We start from the raw sequence: 22,969 nt of genomic DNA, 5'->3' as shown, positions 1-22,969 counted from the left end.
CAGATCATCTAAGCAAAAGATCAACAAGGAAATAAAGATTTTAATGACACACTGGACCGGATGGCTTCACAGATATACTCAGAACATTCCATCCCAAAGCAACAGAATACACATTCTTCTCTAGTGCCCATGGAACATTCTCCAGAATAGATCGCATCCTAGATCACAAATCAGGTCTCAACCAGTACCAAAAGACTGGGATCATTCCCTGTATATTTTCAGACCACAATGCTTTGAAACTAGAACTCAATCACAAGAGGAAAGTTGGAAAGAACTCAAATACATGGAAGCTAAAGAGCATCCTACTAAAGAATGAATGGGTCAACCACGAAATTAAAGAAGAATTTAAAAAATTCATGGAAACAAATGAAACTGAAAACACAACTATTCAAAATCTTTGGGATACAGCTAAGGCAGTCCTTAGAGGAAAGTATATAGCAATACAAGCCTTCTCAAGAAACAAGAAAGGTCTCAAATGCACAACCTAACCCTACACCTAAACGAGCTGAGAAAGAAGAGCAAATAAAGCCTAAACCCAGCAGGAGAAGAGAAATAATAAAGATCAGAGCAGAAATCAATGAAATAGAAACCAAAAGAACAGTAGAACAGACCAACAAAACTAGGAGCTGGTTCTTTGAAAGAATTAACAAGATTGATAAACCCCTGGCCAGACTTATCAAAAAGAAAAGAGAAATGACCCAAATCAACAAAATCATGAATGAAAGAGAGATCACAGCCAACACCAAAGAAATACAAACAATTATAAGAACATATTATGAGCAACTCTATGCCAACAAATTAGATAACCTGGAAGAAATTGATGCATTCCTAGAGATGCATCAACTACCAAAACTGAACCAGGAAGAAATAGAAAACCTGAGCAGACCTATATCCGCTAAGGAAATTGAAGCAGTCATCAAAAATCTCCCAAAAAACAAAAGTCCAGGGCCAAATGGCTTCCCAGGGGAATTCTACCAAACATTTAAAGAAGAATTAATACCTGTTCTTCTGAAAATGTTCCAAAAAATAGAAACGGAAGGAAAACTTCCAAACTCGTTTTATGAGGGCACCATTACCTTGATCCCAAAACCAGACAAAGACCCCATCAAAAAGGAGAACTACAGACCAATATCCCTGATGAACATGGATGCAAAAATTCTCACCAAAATACTAGCCAATAGGATCCAACAGTACATTAAAAAGATTATTCACCACAACCAAGTGGGATTTATCCCTGGGCTGCAAGGTTGGTTCAACATTCGCAACTCAATCAACGTGATACAATACATTAATAAAAGACAAACAAGAACCATATGATCCTCTCAATAGATGCAGAAAAAGCATTTGACAAAGTACAGCATCCTTTCTTGATCAAAACTCTTCAGAGTATAGGCATAGAGGGTACATACCTCAATATCATAAAAGCCATCTATGAAAAACCTACAGCAAATATTATTCTCAATGTGGAAAAACTGACAGCTATCCCCCTAAGGTCAGGAATGTGGCAGGGATGTCCACTATCACCACTGCTATTCAACATAGTACTAGAAGTCCTACCCACAGCAATCAGACAACAAAGAGAAATAAAACACATCCAAATCAGCAAAGAAGAAGTAAACTCTCACTCTCTGCAGATGATATGATACTTTATGTGGAAAACCCCAAAGACTCCACCCCAAAATTGCTAGAACTCATACAGGAATTCAGTAAAGTGGCAGGATATAAAATCAATGCACAGAAGTCAGTGGCATTGCTATACACCAACAACAAGACAGAAGAAAGAGGAATTAAGGAGTCGATCTCATTTACAATGGCACCCAAAACCATAAGATACCTAGGAATAAATCTAACCAAAGAGACAAAGGATCTGTACTCAGAAAACTATAAAATACTCATGAAAGAAATTGAGGAAGACACAAAGAAATGGAAAAACGTTCCATGCTCATGGATTGGAAGAACAAATATTGTGAAGATGTCAATGTTACCTAGAGCAATCTACACATTCAATGCAATCCCCATCAAAATACCATCCACTTTTTTCAAAGAAATGGAACAAATAATCCTAAAATTTGTATGGAACCAGAAAAGACCTCGAATAGCCAGAGGAATGCTGAAAAAGAAAAGCAAAGCTGGCGGCATCATAATTCCAGACTTCCAGCTCTATTACAAAGCTGTCATCATCAAGACAGTATGGTACTGGCACAAAAACAGACACATAGATCAATGGAACAGAATAGAGAGCCCAGAAATGGACCCTCAACTCTATGGTCAACTCATCTTTGACTAAGCAGGAAAGAATGTCCAATGGAAAAAAGACAGTCTCTTTAACAATGCTGTTGGTAAAATTGGACAGCCACATGCAGAAGAATGAAACTGGACCATTTCCTTACACCACACACAAAAATAGACTCAAAATGGTTGAAAGACCTCAATGTGAGACAGGAGTCCATCAAAATCCTAGAGGAGAACACAGGCAGCAACCTCTTTGACAGCCAAAGCAACTTCTTCCTAGAAACATCGCCAAAGGCAAGGGAAGCAAGGGCAAAAATGAACTATTGGGACTTCATCAAGATAAAAAGCTTTTTCACAGCAAAAGAAACAGTCAACAAAACCAAAAGACAACCAACAGAATGGGAGAAGATACTTGCAAATGGCATATCAGATAAAGGGCTAGTATCTAAAATCTATAAAGAACTCATCAAACTCAACACCCAAAGAACAAATGATCCAATCAAGAAATGGGCAGAAGACATGAACAGACATTTCTGCAAAGACATCCAAATGGCCAACAGACACATGAAAAAGTGCTCAACATCACTCGGCATCAGGGAAATACAAATCAAAACCTCAATGAGATATCACCTCACACTAGTCAGAATGGCTAAAATTAACAAGTCAGGAAACGACAGATGTTGGCGGGGATGCGGAGAAAGGGGAACCCTCCTACACTGTTGGTGGGAATGCAAGCTGGTGCAGCCACTCTGGAAAACAGTATGGAGGTTCCTCAAAAAGTTGAAAATAGAGCTACCATACGACCCAGCAATTGCACTACTGGGTATTTACCCAAAAGATACAAATGTAGGGATCCAAAGGGTTACGTGCACCCTGATGTTTATAGCAGCAATGTCCACAATAGTCAAACTGTGGAAATAGCCAAGATGTCCATCGACAGATGAATGGATAAAGAAGCTGTGGTATATATATACAATGGAATATTCTGCAGCCTTCAAAAGGAATGAAATCTTGCCATTTGCAATGACATGGATGGAACTGGGAGGGTGTTATGCTGAGCGAAATAAGTCAAACAGAGAAAGACATGTATCATATGACCTCACTGATATGAGGAATTCTTAATCTCAGGAAACAAACTGAGGGTTGCTGGAGTGGTGGGGGGTGGGAGGGATGAGGTGGCTGGGTGATAGACATTGGGGAGGGTATGTGCTATGTGAGTGCTGTGAATTGTGCAAGACTGTTGAATCACAGATCTGTACCTCTGAAACAAATAATACAATATATGTTAAAAAAGAAGAAGAAGAAGATAGCAGGAGGGGAAGAATGAAGGGGAGGAAATCAGAGGGGGAGATGAACCATGAGAGACGATGGACTCTGAAAAACAAACTGAAGGTTCTAGAGGGGAGGGGAGTGGGAGGATGGGTTAGCCTGGTGATGGGTATTAAAGAGGGCACGTACTGAATGGAGCACTGGGTATTATACACAAACAATGAATCATGGAACACTACATCAAAAACTAATGATGTAATGTATGGGGATTAACATAAGAATAAAAAAATAAATTAAAAAAGAAAAAAAAAGTTTTATGAACTAGTAGTATAACTCCTGGTGGTAGAATGATGGGATAAACTGCTACAACCTTTGGAAAGCACTAGATTTGTCAAAAACTATAAAAATATTCTCTAATTTTGATCCAGTAATTCCACTTTGGGAAAGTTATCATAAAGAAATAATTCAAAAAAAAAAAGAAAAAGACAATTTTAAGTGGTTATTTCAGCCTTATCTGTAATTTTAAAAAGCAACAAAAAGGTTGAGTAAATCATCATTTAAGCACTCCATGGAATATTAAGCAGCCATTAAAGTGGTAATCATAAAGAGTATGTAACAGTGAGAGAAGAAGAAGAGTGAGCACAGAATGTAGGGTAAGAGTAAGCTCAGAGGAAAATAATATGCTCCATGCATTTCCAACCAAGCTCAAAAAAATATGCATATGGGCCAAGAGTAGAAGGAAACCAATTGTGCAAAATTCTCCAAATACAGCATGATTTTTTACACAAGCTGTTTCCTCTGCCCGGAATGTTCTTACACACACAGACACAGACACACAGATGCAAACATTCATATACACACATATAGATTCATATATACACATATGCCTACACAATACACACACACATACACTTCACACACATACACACAAGTACACATACATACATAAGTATATACATGCATAAGCATACATATACAAACACTTAAGTATATACCTTCATATGCATACATAGACATGCCCACCCAACACACATACACATACATACATACACATACAAGTACACGTCCACATACACACTTATGCACTCATGTGCACAGTACTAGGGTCTGAATTGTGTCCTTCCAAAATTTGTATGTTAAAGTCTTAACCCCCAGTACCTCAGAATGTTACTGTATTTGGAGATAAAGTATTAAAAGAGCTAATTAAGATAAACTGAAGTCATATGAATGGGCCAATATGTGAATAATCCAGTATGGCTAGTGTCCTTATAACAAGCGATTAAGACCAGGACAGTTACAGAGGGAGAACCATGTGAGGACACAGGGAGAATATGGCCAGCCAAAAATGCAGGAGAGAGGCCTCAAGAAAAACCAGCTCTGCTGACTCCTTGATCTCACATTTACAGCCTTCAGAACTGTGAGAAAATAAAATTGTTGTTTAAGCCATCCAGTCTGCAGTACTTTGTAATGGCAGCCCTAGGAAGCTAATACACACTCACATACACCCACACAATACAAATACACACGTATGTGCACATTCACATACACACATATGTACTCATATATACACATATGCCTACACAACACACATATACATGTGTGTACATATTCACATGCACACATATGTGCTCATATGTGGGCATACACATATGCCCACGCAATACACATACACAAACACTCCCTTCTCCTTCAAGACCTGACTCACATCACCACGTTTGTGAAGCATTCCCTGACCCTTTCAAGTATATGAGTTGCTTCTTCCTCCAGTATCTAACGCTTCAGAGACCTCCATTCATTCATTCTTTCATCCCACAAATATCAGTTAAGCACTGACATTCTTCCAGGAGCTGAGAATAAAGCAGTAACCAGATGCAATCTATTCTCCCTGGCATTTGCACTCAATTATAATGCTTATCTCATTGTATTGGAGTTCTTTGTTTGTATGCCTGTCCTCTTCCTCAGGCTATCAGCTCACAAAATATCTACCAAATGATATCTGTATCAGAAGAGTAGGGAACTTGATGGATTTCTGTTGACCTCATTAGTTGGATGAATACATTTGCCAAAATGTGTGTATGTGAATGTGTACTTATGTGTTTGTGTGTGTATACTTAGGTTGGTGGAGATCTAGATTCTGTGGTTTGTTAACTTGGATTCTTCCAAAAGCAGACAAGACAAGATCTTGGGTGCTTATCTCTGTCAGGAGATGGCAGCGGGGAGAGCAAAGTGGAGACACTTAATCCATCTTTCCTACTGTAACTTTGGTTAACATAGAGAACAACAGAGTAGGTTGTCAAAAGAGGTCATCATTAGAAATGATCTAGCAGAGTTTGGTGCACTGACCAAGGAAGATGGAAGATTCTGGACTGAGACAGCATTCAGGGCTAGGCAGTTCTGAGTGGGATGCACTGAGAGTGTACTGAAAACCCACTCAGGACAAAGGATCGAGACTTGGGAGGTAGGAGGATGCACAGAAACAGTCCTGAGAGACAAACAGCAATAATTATCAATTCTTTTTCACAGATAAAGAAACTGAGACTCAAGAGATAACACCACTTGCTTACATTTTTGCAACAAGTAAGGAATAGGAGTGATACTCTAACTGTGGCCCGCTTGCAAAGCCAGAGCTCTTCCTGTTCAGCCCACTGTTGTCAATGGAAAAACCTAGAAGTGCCTGATTACAGCAAGAAATCCTTAAAGGTCTGTGTCCATAGTGCTGAAATGGCCCAATCCCCCACACACATCGTGCCAAGGGCATCAGCCTCTAGAAGCCCAGAGGCACAAAGGTACAAAGTCAGAGGTACATGGCAATTGGCCAGCTTTGCACAGTAAGGTGTGCCTGCCACCTGCAGGAGAGCCAGGACACAGCCTCGCTCAGTGCTCTTTACAACCATGACTTCTACCTATGAGCACCATATTGACCAACAGCAACACCCAAAATTAAGGAGAAGCACAGTCTGAAACTTTCTACTTTGCCTCAAGTGAACCCATTCCTCATTGACTGTATACCTGGCTATAATCAATCAAACTGATGAGAATAGCCATTCTCTTTCCCTTTCCACCCAGCTAGACATTACTCCTTCTTGGCTAGATCTGACTAAGGGCTATGACTTTGAGAATGCAACACTGTCAGTTGAGATCTAGGGCAACATGTCCTGTGCTGGAAACACAAGCAAGCCTGCTGAGCTCTAGAAACCACCAAGGAACTACGTGCAATGACCACAGGCACTTTTATTGAGTGCCGACTGTATGCAATAGCTGACCTATGCACTTTACATACATTGTGCCTACAAACCTCACAACCTGCCTACGAGGTAAGTAATAGTATTATCCTCATATCTTAAGTGAGGAAAGGAAGACTCAGTTGTATTCAATTACATCTCAGGGATCTCACATCCACCAAGTGGCAGAGCTAAGGCTTGTCTGAGTTTAACCACTATACTTTTCTGCCTCTCAACATTCCCAGCAGGCATATACAGGAGAAGGTGCCTAGTAGCATGGAAATAGACCAAACAGACTGAGCTCTACCATCCTCCAACTGAGTGACTGAACCAAGCTCTCACAGAGAATGTTTATTGAGCGCTTATGATGTAGATTCTCAGGCCTTTGGAATATTTTATCTATGATGCTCACTCAAACACTGGGTATCAATTTTAGGGATCCTTCCCAAGGAAAAGAAACTCAATTCAAAATATCTTACCCAAGTTATACTGCAGAGCAGTGAAAAGAGGTAAACTACTGTTATACACAGCAACTGTAATGACTCTCACAAATACAATGTTAAGTAAAAAACAACAGGAAAAAAATTATATACATGACTGTGTTTAATGTTCAAGAAAAGGCACACTAATCTAAGGTGTTAGAAATCCAGAAAGTGGTTATCTTTGAAGAGAAGAGATGAATAAGAATGTGGAGTCATAGGGGCACCTGGGTGGCTCAGTTGGTTAAGCGACTGTCTTTGGCTCAGGTCATGATCCTGGACTCCCAGGATCGAGTCCCACATCGGGCTCCCTGCTCAGCGGGGAGTCTGCTTCTCCCTCTGACTCTCTCCCCTCTATCTCTCATTCTCTCTCTCACAAATAAATAAAGAAAATCTAAAAAAATGTGGAGTCATAAAGGGGCTTTGGGGTACTGGATAGATGATTGATATAGACAGATGATGGATGGATAGATGATGATGATGATGATAGATGATAGATAGATGATAGATAGATAGATAGATAGATAGATAGATAGATAGATAGATGATAGATAGATAATGGATAAAATATATACAGTTTTATATCTAGTTTCTTACAAATATGTGTACATAAAATATATATAGTAGTACATATATAGTTTCTTAAAAGCTTAAACATACACTGACACAACCCAGCACTCATATTCTCAGAGATATGAAAACGTATGTCCACACAAAAACCTGCACATGAATGTTCATAACAGCTTTATTTGTAATAGTCAAATTGGAAACAACCTTTTGTGAATAACTGGAAAACACATTACAGTTCATCTATACCATGGATACTACTTAGTCATAAAAAGGAAGGAACTATTGATACGTGCAACCACTTAGTTTAATCTCAAGAATATTACGCTAAGTGTAAAAAGCCAAGCTCTATCGAAAGCCTGTACACACTGTGTGATTCCATTAATATATCCTGTTGGACATGACAAAGTGTGAAATAATATGTGTACAAAGTATTCTTTTTAGCAAAGACTGGAAACATTCATCAAAAAAAATTGATGAAAAAAAAAGAAAATTGCACTCCTGGGTATTTACCCCAAAGACACAGATGTAGTGAAAAGAAGGGCCATATGCACCCCAATGTTCAGAGCAGCAATGTCCGCAATAGCCAAACTGTGGAAAGAGCTGAGATGCCCTTCAACAGATGAATGGATAAAGAAGATGTGGTCCATATATACAATGGAATATTACTCAGCCATCAGAAAGGATGAATACCCAACTTTTACATCAACATGGATGGGACTGGAGGAGATTATGCTAAGTGAAACAAGTCAAGCAGAGAAAGTCAATTATCATAGGGTTTCACTTATTTGTGGAACATAAGGAATAGCATGGAGGACATTAGGAGAAGGGAAAAATGAAGGGGGGTGGAATTGGAGGGAGAGATGAATCATGAGAGACTATGGACTCTGAGAAACAAACAGTGTTTTAGAGGGGAGGGGGGTGGGGGGATGTGTTAGTCCAGTGATGGGTATTAAGGAGGGCACGTACTGCATGGAGCACTGGGTGTTATACGAAAACAATGGATAGTGGATCACTACATCAAAAACTAATGATGTATTGTATGGTGACTAACATAACATAATAAAATTTAAAAAAAAAAGAAAATTGATATAGATTGTGGCACCATCTACTCATGTGAAATAAAGAGCTGTAAAAAAAATTAAGGCTATGAAAATACCACCAAAATAAATTAAGTAAAGGGCAGACTCTGGAAAACAGTATGGATGTTCCTCAAAAAGTTGAAAATAGAGCTACCATACGATCCACCAATTGCACTACTGGGTATTTACCCCAAAGATACAAATGTAGGGATCCGAAGGGGTACATGCACCCCGATGTTTATAGCAGCAATGTCCACAATAGCCAAACTGTGGAAAGAGCCAAGATGTCCACTGACAGATGAATGGATAAAGAAGATGTGGTATATATATATATAATGGAATATTATGCAGCCATCAAAAGGAATGAGATCTTGCCATTTGCAACGACATGGATGGAACTGGGAGGGTGTTATGCTGAGCGAAATAAGTCAAACAGAGAAAGACATGTATCATATGACCTCACTGATATGAGGAATTCTTGATCTCAGGAAACAAACTGAGGGTTGCTGGAGTGGGGGTGGTGGGAGGGATGGGGTGACTGGGTGATGGACACTGGGGAGGGTATGTGCTCTGGTAAGCGCTGTGAATTGTGCAAGGCTGTTGAATCTCAGATCTGTACCTCTGAAACAAATAATACAATATATGTTAAAAAAGAAGATAACAGTAGGGGAAGAATGAAGCAGTGGGGGGAAATCGAAGGGGGAGACGAACCATGAGAGACGATGGACTCTGAAAAACAAACTGAGAGTTCTAGAGGGGAGGGGGTAGGGGGATGGGTTAGCCTGGTGATGGGTATTAAGGAGGGCACGTTCTGCATGGAGCACTGGGTGTTATACGAAAACAATGGATCGTGGATTACTACATCAAAAACTAATGATGTAATGTATAGTGATTAACATAACATAATAATAATAAAAAAAAGTAAGGGGCAGCAGATAAGATGAGTACTGGGTGTTCTATGCACTGATGAATCACTAAATTCTACCTCTGAAATTAATTTAAAAAACACTAAAAAATAAATTAAGTAAGAAATGCAAGATGTAGAACAGTATGATAGTATGCTACTTTCATGTACAAAAAGAGGGGAGAATGTGTGTGTGTGTGTGTGTGTGTGTGTGTGTGTGTGTAAAGAGACTCTGGAAGGTTATATAAAAAATCATTAATAGGGACAATCCATTGAGGGGGCTTGTTCAGAACTGGAGGGATGGGGACCTAGACTGGACACATTTTAAAAGAAATTTTTTTAAAGACAACGGAAAGCCAATGGAAGAGAAGGTAAAAAGAAAAGGATTCCAGGATATAAGGGAGCAGAAATTAGGGTCATGATGTGAGCAACCCAACAAAGGCTCACCAACATTGTTGGTGGCAAGAGTAGAACAGAGATTCCCTAATCCCCACGCAAAGTGCACTTGGTAGGGTTAATGAAGACTGAGCTCTTCATGTGGCTGACAGGAGGGCATTTTTTTTATTATTATTATGTTATGTTAATCACCATACATTACATCATTAGTTTTTGATGTAGTGTTCCATGATTCATTGTTTGTGCATAACACCCAGTGCTCCATGCAGAATGTGCCCTCCTCAATACCCACCACCAGGCTAACCCATCCTCCCACCTCCCTCCCCTCTAGAACCCTGTTTGTTTTTCAGAGTCCATCGTCTCTCATGGTTCATCTCCCCCTCTGATTTCTCCCCCTTCATTCTTCCCCCAGGAGGGCATTTTTAACAAGGATGTGGTTTGAAGTCAAGCACAGCATCTGACCTATGGCAGGTAACAAGAATTGTTTGATAAATTCATTCATTTGCCCTTATTGACTTTTCTGACTTTCTAGTAGCTTTCCTTGGCAAACCAGACTGCATAAATTCTCTTCTTTGTTGAATTTCCATCATGACAGAATGAATGAAATGACATTGATTCAGGCATCTGAGTGCCCTGTGGAGGGTTTGGACCACCAGACCTCCCTGCCTAGGAACTGCTATGAGGCTCAGTCTGGGCTAGGAGAGGATTTGGCTGGGGGGTGGAGGGGAGTGTTCAGTGAGAGTGAATCCCTGGTGACTTTTCCATCTCCTCACCCCTCCGTCACCTGAGAGTGCACATACCCCAGGGAATAAGCCACATGTGGCAAAAATGGAAACAAAACAATTAGCATTTTCTTTCTTAACAAGGAGCCATGGGGATAGAGTCCCCAAGAGCCCCCAAACTGTAAATATCCTACTGCGTCCCTGGCCCCCTGCTCACCTGCCCCAGGCGGGGCCAACACATCATTGCCCCCACCCAGACATCAGACTTGTCTCAGCCACCACAACTTGAGTGGTCTCCCTCTGCCCTTCCTGAGGGCTTAGCACTGACCTCAGGATCTTCTGGAAGTCAGTGGAGAAGGAGGTTTGCCAAGAACATCCTCTTGGTGATACCATCCTCGTGAGTGAGGGATGGGGAAGGAGAGTGAGCTGGACGGGACTGGGAAAGAGGAAATCCTTCCGTTTCTGGATACCCAGAGAGAGAAGTGTCTGAGACCAATTCCACACCCTCTGAGTGGATAGAGGGCACAGAGGGCACACCCTCTGTAGCAGGTCATGAGAAGAAAGAACAGTTAGAGTCTGCAGTTGAGGGACACCCACACAAATGAGAGAGATTGAAAAACAGTTCTCTCCACTGTGGGTGGTGGTTCTCCAGATGTGGTCCCCTGACTAGCAGCATCAGCATCCCTGGGAACTTCCCAGAAGTGCTGATTCTCAAGCCCACCCCAGACACTCCAGGGCATGGCTCCAGCCCTCTGGGAGATATTAATACAGCTCACAGTTGAGAACCACTCCTCTAGTGCACCCAAGGACTTCATGTCAATACCCAAGGACAGCTGCACATGTGTTGCCAAGAAGGGACTCTCAATAATGTATGCAGCCCAGAGGAACCTAAGCATCACCTTCAAAGCCTCAAACAGAACTCTGAAAAATCACAATAAGTAGTAAAATATTTGGCTAGCAATCTCTTGAGGTTACCAAAGAGGAGATTATACTGCTTCCCTTCCTGAAAGCCCCCTTTCAACACCTCTTCCACCTCCAGGGGTCCTGCTCCTCATGGCAGATATTTGCATCCCTCCCCTTGTTCTCACAACACCTCAGAGTCACATATAACCTCTCCTATACATACCTATCTACCTACTGTGTTCTCCCTTATACATCCTGATCCCCCTTCAGCTAACCTTAAATCTTTCTGGAGACCAGCGTTCCTTGGAAGGCAGAGTGATAATAATTTTAGATGCTTGTGATTGAATGGTTTTCCTAGCAAGTATTGACAGCAGAGTTTAGCTTTGAAATGCCTCTTCTCATGAAGCGCACTCAGAGAAGCAATGGCATGTGAGAGAGTAAAAATAAATCTGTCCAGATGGGACATGGTTCAGGTGCAAGCTGAGGGCCCCCTAGCATCGCTCTCAGCCTGGCTCCTCATTGTCAGGTGTGGTCAACACCATCTCCCTCTCCTGGATGTTGAGAGACCTGCACATAAAGAACCTGTGACTCCTAAGATGGCTCAACACTCTGCGTACCTGGGTGGTGCAGTCAGGTAAGCGCCTGGCTCTTGGTTTTGGCTTAGGTCATGATCTCATGGGTCTTGAGATCAAGACCCACGTCAGGCTCTGTGCTCAACAGAGCGGGGGGGGCATGGCTGATCAAACTATCTTTGGCACGGATGCTTGAGTTTCTCTCTCCCTCTCCCTCTGCTCCACCCTCCAGCTCGCTCGCTCTCTGAAATAAATAAATAAATCTTAAAAAAAGAAGAAGAAGAAAAAGAAGGCTCAACACTCTACAGATATGGTCACTAAACGCCTCTGTTGTGTTCTTGTCCTCAATTGCCTTTAAGACATGGGGACCTAACCAGGTAAGCAATGAGTTAAAGAAGATCCTCTCTTTGCTGAAAAGAGTCAATATTGAGGTTTTACAAAAGCGTGGTGAGTCATGCCATGCTGGGCTTTTCCTATATCATCCATGTATTGTAAGAGAAGTATGTGGCACCTAACACACCCTCTATAAATGTTCACGAGTGAAAGGAAGAATCACTGTGCACACCAGGGGATGGAGACCTGGAAAGGCAAATGCAACCAGGCTTTGGCAGTCTCGTGTGGATGGGATAAACATATGCTTTCTTTGGGCTTTTGACATGAAGCTGCTCCTAAGTCCCAAATTGCTGAAGCCAAAGCAGAGAGGAGTTCAAAAGTTACCTCTGACTCTGCAGATTAAAATGGCCAAGGATGAACTCCCAATTCCCTTCTAAGTACATGGGGAAGTAAAACCAGGGTCATCCCCATTAGCAGTGTTAAATGGGTGAACAAGAATGTTATCACAACATGCCTACATGTGGGCATTTCTTTAAATGTTGGTCTCACATTGGTCACTATTTTCATATCCATTCATAGCAGAGTGTTCTTTTATAAACTCACTTTTTTTGTCATCATATTTCTTACAGGAATAAGCACATGGCAAAATTTGCTTTCCATCAAACAGGCATTTGGGCACATTTTTGTCATTTTTATGAAACCAGCTTACCTTTGAACCATCCAGTCTGTGTCTGGGAGTTTTATTTTGAATAAACTTCTTAAACAGCTGTTTGACATACTATAACAATGTATATTTTCCTGAGGGTAAAAAACTCTTTCAATTTCTAGTGACAGCCTCTCTAGAACATAAGAGAATATAAAAAATTTTGTCCTGCAAACCTACTACTAATGGCAAAATATACTTCCAAAATACCATTAACTTTAAATCTCCAGATACTTTTTTTTTACCATGGAAGTTTTCTTTAAAACCTCCATTTAACCAGCTTTCTAGGTTCATCCATGGTCTCTACATCCTCCTGAGCATTTATTGGGTGCGTCTCACAAAGGATGAGAGAGGGTCTAGTGTAGTGATGACGTGGTAGAAGATCACAAAGTGCCCCAAATAAATTTGGCCATCATTGGAAGCAGAGGAAAAGTGTGAACTGTCTTTGTATCCTTGGTCATTAACCTGAAATGGATGCAAAAATTGTATCATGTGAAGGAAGGATGAAACGGAGGGAGGGGAGAAAAGAGAGAAAGATGAAGGGAAAGGAAGACAAGGAAGAAAAGAGGCTGATCAGATTCCCTTTCCCTGTGCTGGGTTTCAGTTTAGGCTTGATTCAGCTTAATTTTGTTTTCTGCGAAACTTTGTTCCACTGAAAACACAAGGGTGTTTATGGGCAATGTCTAAGTTGTCTCTAAACAACTGAGTTAGGTTTTTGAGATGCAAACTATCTTTGGCACGGATGGGTTTGTTGGGGAGAAACAGAAACCCACAGATTTTCACAGAACTCTATAATCTTAGCGGGGGCAGGGGGCAGGACTGGAACTCCATCTCTGACTCCCAGCTTTGTGTTGCTTTCCTCTCCCCTTTTTTCCTTCGCAGTAGACACAGGCTGTCCATGGAACCAAAAAAACAAAAAAAAACAGAGTCTCAGAATTTCTCCTTCTGGGACTCACAGAAAAGCCAGAGCTTCATACTCTCCTCTTTGGGCTGTTCCTCTCTGTGTACCTGGTCACCGTCTTTGGGAACCTGCTCATCGTCCTGGCCATCATCACAGACTCCCGCCTCCACACGCCCATGTACTTCTTCCTCTCCAAACTGTCCCTTGTTGATACCTTCTTCTCTTCCACCACCGTCCCTAAGATGTTGGTGAACCTTTGGACCCAGAACCAGGTCATCTCCTTTGTGGGCTGCCTTGCTCAGATATACACCTTCCACCTGTTAGGGACCATGGACAGCTCCCTCCTGGCTGTGATGGCCATTGATCGGTTTGTGGCCATTGTCTACCCTCTACGCTACTCAGTCATGTGTCTGTGGGTTGCTGGGGGGGGGGGGGGGGCATGGCTGATCAGCAATCTCCGGTCACTCGTGCACACCTGCCTCATGGCTCAACTGACCTTCTGTGCTGGCTCCGAAATCCCCCACTTCTGTGATCTCATGCCTCTGTTGAAGCTCTCCTGCTCTGACACGCATGCCAGCGAACTGGTGATTTTTGCTTTTGGCATCATCATGGGCATCAGCCCCCTCTCGTGCATCCTCCTCTCTTACACTTGCATTTTCTGGGCAGTCTTCAAGATCCCTTCTGCTCAGGGCAAATGGAAAACCTTCTCCACTTGTTGGTCACACCTCTCTGTGGTATCACTGTTCTATGGCACCATCTTTGCTGTGTACTTGCAGCCCACGTCTCCTGCCTCCTCCCAGAAGGACAAGGCAGCTGCCCTGATGAGTGGGGTGGTCATCCCCATGCTGAACCCCTTTATCCACAGCCTAAGGAACAAGGACATGAAGGCAGCCCTGAAGAAGCTCATCAGCAAAGCAGTCTCCTCTCAGTCCGAGAATAGAACAGTTGTTGGGTACTTAGCATGTTCCAGAACCACTGTTGGGTGGTGGGAACACAGAGATATGTCCCATCCCTGCCCTCAAGGCATTCAGAATTGAGTGGGGGATAGAGATATGTAAATAAATCATTATGGCACACCGTGGTAAGTGAGTCATAAAGATGAATGAAAAACTGTGGGAAACCAAAGGGAGAGGTGTGCATTTTCCCCATGATTTCTCTTCCCCATGAAGATCAGAAGGCTTCAAAGAAGTCTTAAATTGGTCCTTTCTGGGGTATTGGACTTATGGGATCACTACGTGGGTAATATAGTTGAACAAAAGATTGGCTACACCATTTTTTTTTTGCTATACCATTTTAATATTGATAAAGACAACACATAGTAGCCAGTTACAACACCATGCTTCCTAAGTGACCTGAAGAAGGACAATGAAAGCATCTGTTGAGATTAGCTCACTTATTATTCGCTTCAGCAGCCACCAGCCTTGGTTTCACGGGGACCTTGTGACCACCTCTTGTGCCCATGACTTTGGGGATCTTTGTCATCATCAGGCCTCCCGTGTGCACCTCCCCCACCCCACCCCCCATGTATTGGATCATAAGAGGCAATGACATTTGGCTTCCAGGTATTGTGATTCAACAGGTTGGCACTGAACCCTGGAATCTGCCTTTTTAAAAAGCTCTCCAGGTGGCCCTGAAGCAGGGAGTACACAGACCTCTGTCTGAGGACACAGGCCCTTGGACTAGCTGCAGAGTCCATGTGTTTCTTGTGATGTCCATCACCTGACTTCAAACCCAATCTGATTCTACAGGCACGATCAGAAACAAGCAGATAGGATGGACTGGAATGCATGGAAAGTTAGTGTTGGGAGGTGAATTGTGTCTCCAAAGAAGATGTGTCAAAATCTGACCCCCTAGGACCTCAGAATGTGACTTTACCTGAAAATAGGGTCTTTACAGAGATAATCAAGTTAAAATGAGGTCATTAGGATGTGTCCTGATCCAGTATGACTGCCAATCTTACCTAAAGGGAGAATTTGGACACAGACACAGAAAGAAGGTCATGTGGACATGCAGGCAGAGATGAAGGTGATGGTTCTACAAGCCAAGGAGCGCCAGAGATTGCCAGCAAACCACCAGAAGCCAGGACAGAAGCGTGGAACAGATCCTCCCTCACAGTCCCCAGAAGGAACCAACCCAGATGATACCTGATCTCAGACTTCTGGCCCCCAGAACAGTGAGACAATAAGTTTCTCCTCTGGTTTGTGGTGCTTTGTTATGGCAGTCCTAGCAAATGAGTACAGTGAGTTTAGGAAGGGCTGGCATCATGCAAAGACCACATCTCCTCAAGTCCATGACTCACTAAGAGTCTGGGTTACAACTGGAGGAAAAGATGAAGGACTTAAGTTGTATGGATTCATTTTCTGGGTCTCAGTGTGTTGACAATAATGACATTTATTGCATGCTGGGCACGTGCTAAGCCCTTTGTATGCATTATCTCATTATATTTTAAACAACAACCCTAAAAGGTAGGTGATATAAGTTCCTATTTTACAGATAAGGAAGCTGAGGCTTGCAAAATGAAGCTGCCAAAGTTCAAACAGAGGACCCATCCCAAAGTCCCAGATCTTAACATCACATGATGTTGTCTAGAAGTTGGAGCCTAGAGCAAGGATGTGCAAATTATCCCAACCCACAGCCTGTTTTTGTATGGCCTGCAAGCTAAGAATGGTTTTTATATTTTTAAATAGTTGGGGGAAAATATAAAAGAAGACTATTCTATGACAGATTAAAATTATATAAAATTCTAATTTTAGTGCTCACAAAGTTTTATGGGAACACACCCATTAATTTATGTATCACCTACGACTGCTTTCAAATTACAGAGCAGAGTTGAATAATCTTGACAGAGACTCTATGGTGCACAAAGCCTAAAATATTTACTGTCTGGCCAGCCACAGAAGGAGTTTGCTGACCCTTTCTCTATAGAAGAAGAAACTGATACTCAAGTAGATCCGTGAACCAGAACATCAGCATCATGGGGATTTTGCTAGAAATGAAGACTCAGACACCATCCCAAGCCACTGAATCATAACTTTAACAGCAACCCACAGGGCTTATATGAGCCTTAAAGTTTGGGGATCACAGAGATAAGTGGGGGATGGAAAGGAGGGCTGTAGAGATGTGGGACCCAAGTAGGCCTTCAGTTCAGAAATAAAGGAGAACCGGACCTGGGGCATTTTTCCATAGACATTTTTTCGTTTTTCCCTACCATAGACATGGTCCTGGAGAGGAAGGTCCCAAAACCACCCCAAACGCTTTGAAAGAATTACAGCTACAGCTTGAGGACATGGCCACCAGGTGGCGATAGTGTTGTTTCACAAAATGCATTTAAAGCTTCTCTATTTCAGAAACATTTATCCCGGCTGTAAACTGGCCCAGTTCCTCTACCTCAGGTGTAATCGTCCCCGGGGAGGGAGAGCATGTGCAAAGTTCCTGTGGTGGGACGGAGCCTGGGTTGTTCAGAGAAATCACGGGGAGGTGTGTCCCCAGCCTACAGCAAGGGGAGTGGGGTGTGTGGGAAGTTATGGGGGACAGCAGGGGTCACCACGGGGATTGGTCCACAGGGCAGAGGGGACCATGACATGAAGCAGGGATGTAGGGCGGGGCCCAGAATTAATCCACTCATGAGTCATCCCATGGATTGGGGGTCAGAAAACCTTCTATAAATGGCCAGATAGTAATTATCAGCTTTACAGATCATACAGCCTGTCATAATGACTCATCTCTGTTGTTCCAGCATGAAAGCCACCATAAACAATACATCAAAGAGTAGAAGTTGAAACTTGAATTTCATATCATTTTACATGTCATGAAATAGTCTTTTTTTTTTACTCTTGAAAAAAAAATGTGTTGACATCATCAAAGTGATTCAGAAAGATTCTCAACATATATCTACCTTCCGTGTGCTTCTCTCCCTCCAGATTGTAGTGGTAAAATAGAGTATGTATAAAATATATTGTAGAAGTGGATCTCACTGTTTGGGTTTTTAGTGACTGGCGTATGTTCACTCCTTTTCTCCCCTCACCCCAGAAACCCTCCCACATACTTGCTTTAGGTTCTAATTTGACTACCTGGCAACATGGGTTCCCAAATATCTCAACTACCAAAATATTTCAATTGTCACCCATAAAAAGGAAATCAGGAGGAAGTTTTCACCTTCTGTATCAACTGGCTGGGCTCCAGGATCTCAGGAAAAAACCTAATTAATTTGCAAGACAGAAAATCCTGTCTCAAATCTGCCATCCAGTGTGAGCTTTCTAACATTACATATAACTGGGCACATTAATCCTACGGTTACCACTAAGGCTCCCTTCATAGACACTAGGTTTAAAGTTTTAATTATCAAACAAAATTATCAAAAGTAGCTCATGAAATGTTTTCTTTTGATTTGTTTCCAACCATTTTAAATTTTTAAAAATAGTTCATAGTTCAAGAGCCAGATTTGGCCCACAGGCTCTAGTTTGCAAATCCTGGTACACATGGATGGGAGTGACAAGAAGCAGAGAGACCAACAGGGACCAAAGAGTGAGAGGTGAAATGGGCTGAATCCCAGGACCAGAAAATGAAGGGATAGATGGTGCCACAGGAACTTTGCATAGCTAATGCCTCCTCAGCTTTGAGATTTCAAGGCAAACCCCACTTCCTCAGAGAAGCCTCTCACCCCCTCCCTATCCCAGCTATATCAGTTGCCCAAAGACATTCACTAGTCCTCATTCTCCTCATCACATTAGTGACTTTATATTCATTTGTATGATTCTCTGATGAATGTCTATTTCACCCACTTAACTGTGAGCTGAGAGCTGAGAGACCATGTTTTCTTGCTTATCTTGCCCAAATCCATACAGCAGCCACTGAAAATATACTTGTTGACTGAGTGAATGAATGGATGAACAAATGAATGGATGAACAAATGAACAAATGGGAAGGCAGTACAATGGCAAGACTCTAGGAGGTAGGCTGGGTTGGAACAGAGACATCTAACAGTCAAGATTAAGTTGCTGTGATATTCAATGTAAACTCTCTTTCCACTCCCCCAGCCTCAGTAAAACCTGTCACACACCCAGGAACCTTGGTGAAATCAAGGAGAGAGGCCAGTGCACCTCATCCTGGAAACCAGGAAGAGCGAGCTCACCGTGGAGCTATTTAATTCAGCAGTAACAGGAGACCATGAGAAAATAATCATCTGGTAATTCTCCAAAATTTCAGCAAGGGTGTCAGAAGGGGCTTGAGCCCATTTATTGGGGTCTGAAGGAACAGAGTGACCCTGGCCAGTATTAGAGCACAATAACACTTCTTTCTCTATACATGGGATTTTGTTGGGTGATTCAAAGCAATTTGGGAGACTCAAACACTGAGACTCAGAGAAGGAAAGTGACTGTCCCAAGGCCATATGCTAGATCAGGGCCGAGGGAGTATTCCAATCCAGTGTAGTGTGACCTGAAAACCTGACCCCTCCCTCCACCATGTTGGATGGCCTCCCAGGTGAGTGACTTACCCAAGGTCATGCTACAGCCCCATGTGGGGCACTGGAGGACAATAGGTGGATCAGCTGGTGGAAAAGAAAGCCACTTTCAGTAAGGGATGAGAAAGGGTGCAGCAAGGCTTCAGCCTGAGGTCCTGGAGGGGAAGCTCCTACTCCCAAAGTACATTTGCTAGGGATTTGGGGAGTCACTCCTATCTCTGTGAACCTGTGTAGTGGGAAGTCCCCAAGACCACCCTCAGGTTCAATGATTCACTAGAAGGCATCAACAGAACTCAGCAAAATTGTTATATACAGTTTATTACAGGGAAAGGATAGAGATTAAAATCAGCAAAGGTAAAAGGCACATGGGGCAGGGTCCAGAAGGGACCAGCCACCAGGGGACCAGGTGTCCCCTCCCTGTGGATTCATGTGGACAGCACTTAATTCTCCCAGCGATGATGTTCGACCACACACATTGTATACTGCCAACCAGGGAAGCTCCTGAGTCTTCTTGTCCCGAGAGTTCATCGGTATTAGTTTCCTACTTCTGCCATAATAAAACACCACAGATGCGGTGGCTTAAACAAGAGAAATTTATTTTCTCAGTTCTGGAGGCCACAAGTCCGAGATCAAAGCATCGGAAGACTTGATTCTTTCTGGGGCCTGACTCTCCGTGGCTGGTAGATGGCCATCTTCTGTGCCTTCATATGATCTCCCGTGCCCTCATATGATCTTCCCTCTGTGCACACATCCTGTGTCCAAATGTCCTCTTCTCATGAGGACAGAGTCCTATTGGATTAGGGCCCACTCGTGCTCGCTTCGGCAGCACATATACTAAAATTGGATTAGGGCCCACTCTAAAGACTTCACTTGATTTAATCACAGTTTAAAGGCCCTATCTCCAAATACAGTCACATCCTGAGGAACTGGGGAGGATGGGGTGGTTAGGGCTTCAACATATCAATTTGGTATGGACACAATTCAGCCCATAAGAGCCACAGAGACATGGCTGATTGCCCATGCGGCTGACCTTGGTTTCTCAGTCTCTGGCCCCTCCAAGTTAAACTGACACAGTGTGGCCAAGGCCCCCACTATAAATCACATTGTTAGCATGGCTTCCAGATATACAAAGAGATTCTTATCAAGTAGGATATTCCTAGGGCTTAGGGGCTACCTCCCAGGAGCCAGTCAAGGGCCAGATGTTTTTGTGGAAGTGCAGTTGAGCCCAGAGACCTGGGAGAGAGGAGGGAGGAGCTAAGGAATGACATGGGGTCTCCACCTGGCCCTTCCCACCCCTGGCCACTTGCCCCAGCTGACCAGTTGGTCACCCCTCTCCAGGCTGCCTCCCCTTTCTCTGGGACAACCAGAGGTCCTGCAATCTGGACACGACAAGAGCTCTTGGCATGGCTGCTGGTGGCCAGTTGCTGAAGTCCTGGGGTGTGTACAGGGGCCTGTCCAACAGGAGAGCCCACCAGACCTGCAGCTGATGGAAGGAGGGCACTGCAAGGGGGGCTGGAGGCTCTGTTGCACCTCAGCTTCAGCTCCACAGCTGGCCTGCTGGGCTTTGCCAAGGGCCCCTGGGAAGCCCTGGCCAAGGTATGCTGCCCCACTAACTGCCTGCCAGGTGATGCCATATCCCACCTCAGGAAGCTGCCTCATGGTGACGTGGTGACTTGGCCACTCTCTCTCCCTCTAGCTGCTTGATGCTGCCCTGGGGGACATCTCTGGGCGACCACCTCTTCCTTGGCTCCTGTAAGGATGGACTCTCAGTCAGGCAAGGGCCTCTTCACCCTGGAAGGTGACTAACACAGGCACAGGGACAACTGGGAATGACAAAAGTGGGCAGGGAGAGCTGGGGCCTGCTCCCCGTGATCTTCTCCAACTTCCATTCCCAGGAACTAAGGATCCCAGGGAGATGGCAGACAGGAGGCTCAGCCCACAGACACATGCCCCGCTTCCATTATCCCCACCCCCACACCTTGGTAACAGGGGGAGTTATCCTTCCTTTTGGATGGACAAAGAAACTGAGGCCTAGAAAGAATGTCTGCATTTGGGGTCCTCTAGAAGCTGACCCTGAGATAAGGATTCAAGTGCAGGGAGTTTGTTTGGGAAGTGATCCAGGAAATGCTGGAAGGGGGTGGAGAAATGAGAAAGAGAAGGGAAGGAAGTCAGTAAAGAGTGTACTGATATTCAAGTTTCCAGTGGCAGCTGGAGCTTGGTCCCATGGGGATCTGGGGGGGTCGATGTGGAAGATACACCTTCCGTCATCCCACATGAGGGGTGAGGGAGCTGGGGTTCATATCCACCAACCCCCACTGTCTGCCACAGAGGTGCAGAGCTCTGCTCAAACCTCACCAGCCCCCTCCACCTGCATTTCTTCTTTCAACATTTTGCTGGGGGCTAGATTTATCCATCGGGCTCCATGAGTACAGTGCATCATGTCTGCAGCCAGTGAGAACATTTGGGGGAAAGAGAATACACACACACAGGCTCCTAAATCCAAACAGCAGCTACCAAAATCCAGACTTCACCAAATGTGAAACTCAGTATTCATAACCATTTTATTAACACTTACCAAGAATTTCTGGTTGCTGAGAAAGAATCATAGCCAACAGTGAATTAAATGAGCTAAATAAATTAGCCAAATAAATGCAACAGGAAAAGAAGAGAAACACTGTTAAAAGAATATTCTGTTACCAAGAATGAATGAATGAATGAATGAATAAATAATAGATAGATAGATAGATGATAGATAGATAGATAGATAGATAGATAGATAGATAGATAGATAAATAGATAGATAGATAGATGATAGATATAGATATGCTGTGTGAGTGGTTTTTAATCATTTGGTGTGATATGGGTGGGGCCAAGGGCTGCTTTCATTCCCATACCAGCCTCCAGCTTCTCTGAGGTGCTGGGATACCCTGATGGGCCCCCCTTTTGTCCCCCTTGCCTGGGACTTGTGAACAGGTGTTGTCTTGACCCTGACCTCTTCCCCACTGTCAGCAGCTACCTCAAAGACTCCTGGGGTATATCCCACCACTCTCCAGCCTGACTCCTCCCAAACACATGTCCAAGAAAAATGAACAGAACCTGAGAGACCCATGGGACACTGACAAGCATACTAACATATGTATAATGGGAGTCCCAAAAGGAGAGAAGAGAAAGGGATAGAAAAAATAGTTGAAGAAATAATGGCCAAAAAAAACCTCCCAGAGTGG

At 43.2% G+C, this 22,969-nt stretch overlaps 1 protein-coding gene across 1 annotated transcript; it reads left to right on the top strand.

Moving 5' to 3' along the window:
• The first annotated feature begins 9,572 nt into the window (after positions 1-9,572).
• Positions 9,573-15,342, top strand: LOC123834004 (olfactory receptor 1I1). The gene is given in 4 exon segments (XM_045862847.2): positions 9,573-9,597; positions 14,312-15,210; positions 15,212-15,296; positions 15,299-15,342. Coding segments are annotated over 4 exon segments (1,053 nt in total).
• The last annotated feature ends 7,627 nt before the right edge of the window (positions 15,343-22,969 follow it).

Source organism: Mirounga angustirostris, unplaced genomic scaffold (assembly GCF_029215605.1).
Source record: "Mirounga angustirostris isolate CCGP_5_RB_7025 unplaced genomic scaffold, mMirAng1.0.hap1 SCAF_1, whole genome shotgun sequence".
Lineage (NCBI taxonomy): Eukaryota > Metazoa > Chordata > Mammalia > Carnivora > Phocidae > Mirounga > Mirounga angustirostris.
The sequence above is the reverse complement of the archived record's forward strand: the minus strand, read 5'-3'. Positions and strand labels throughout refer to the sequence as shown.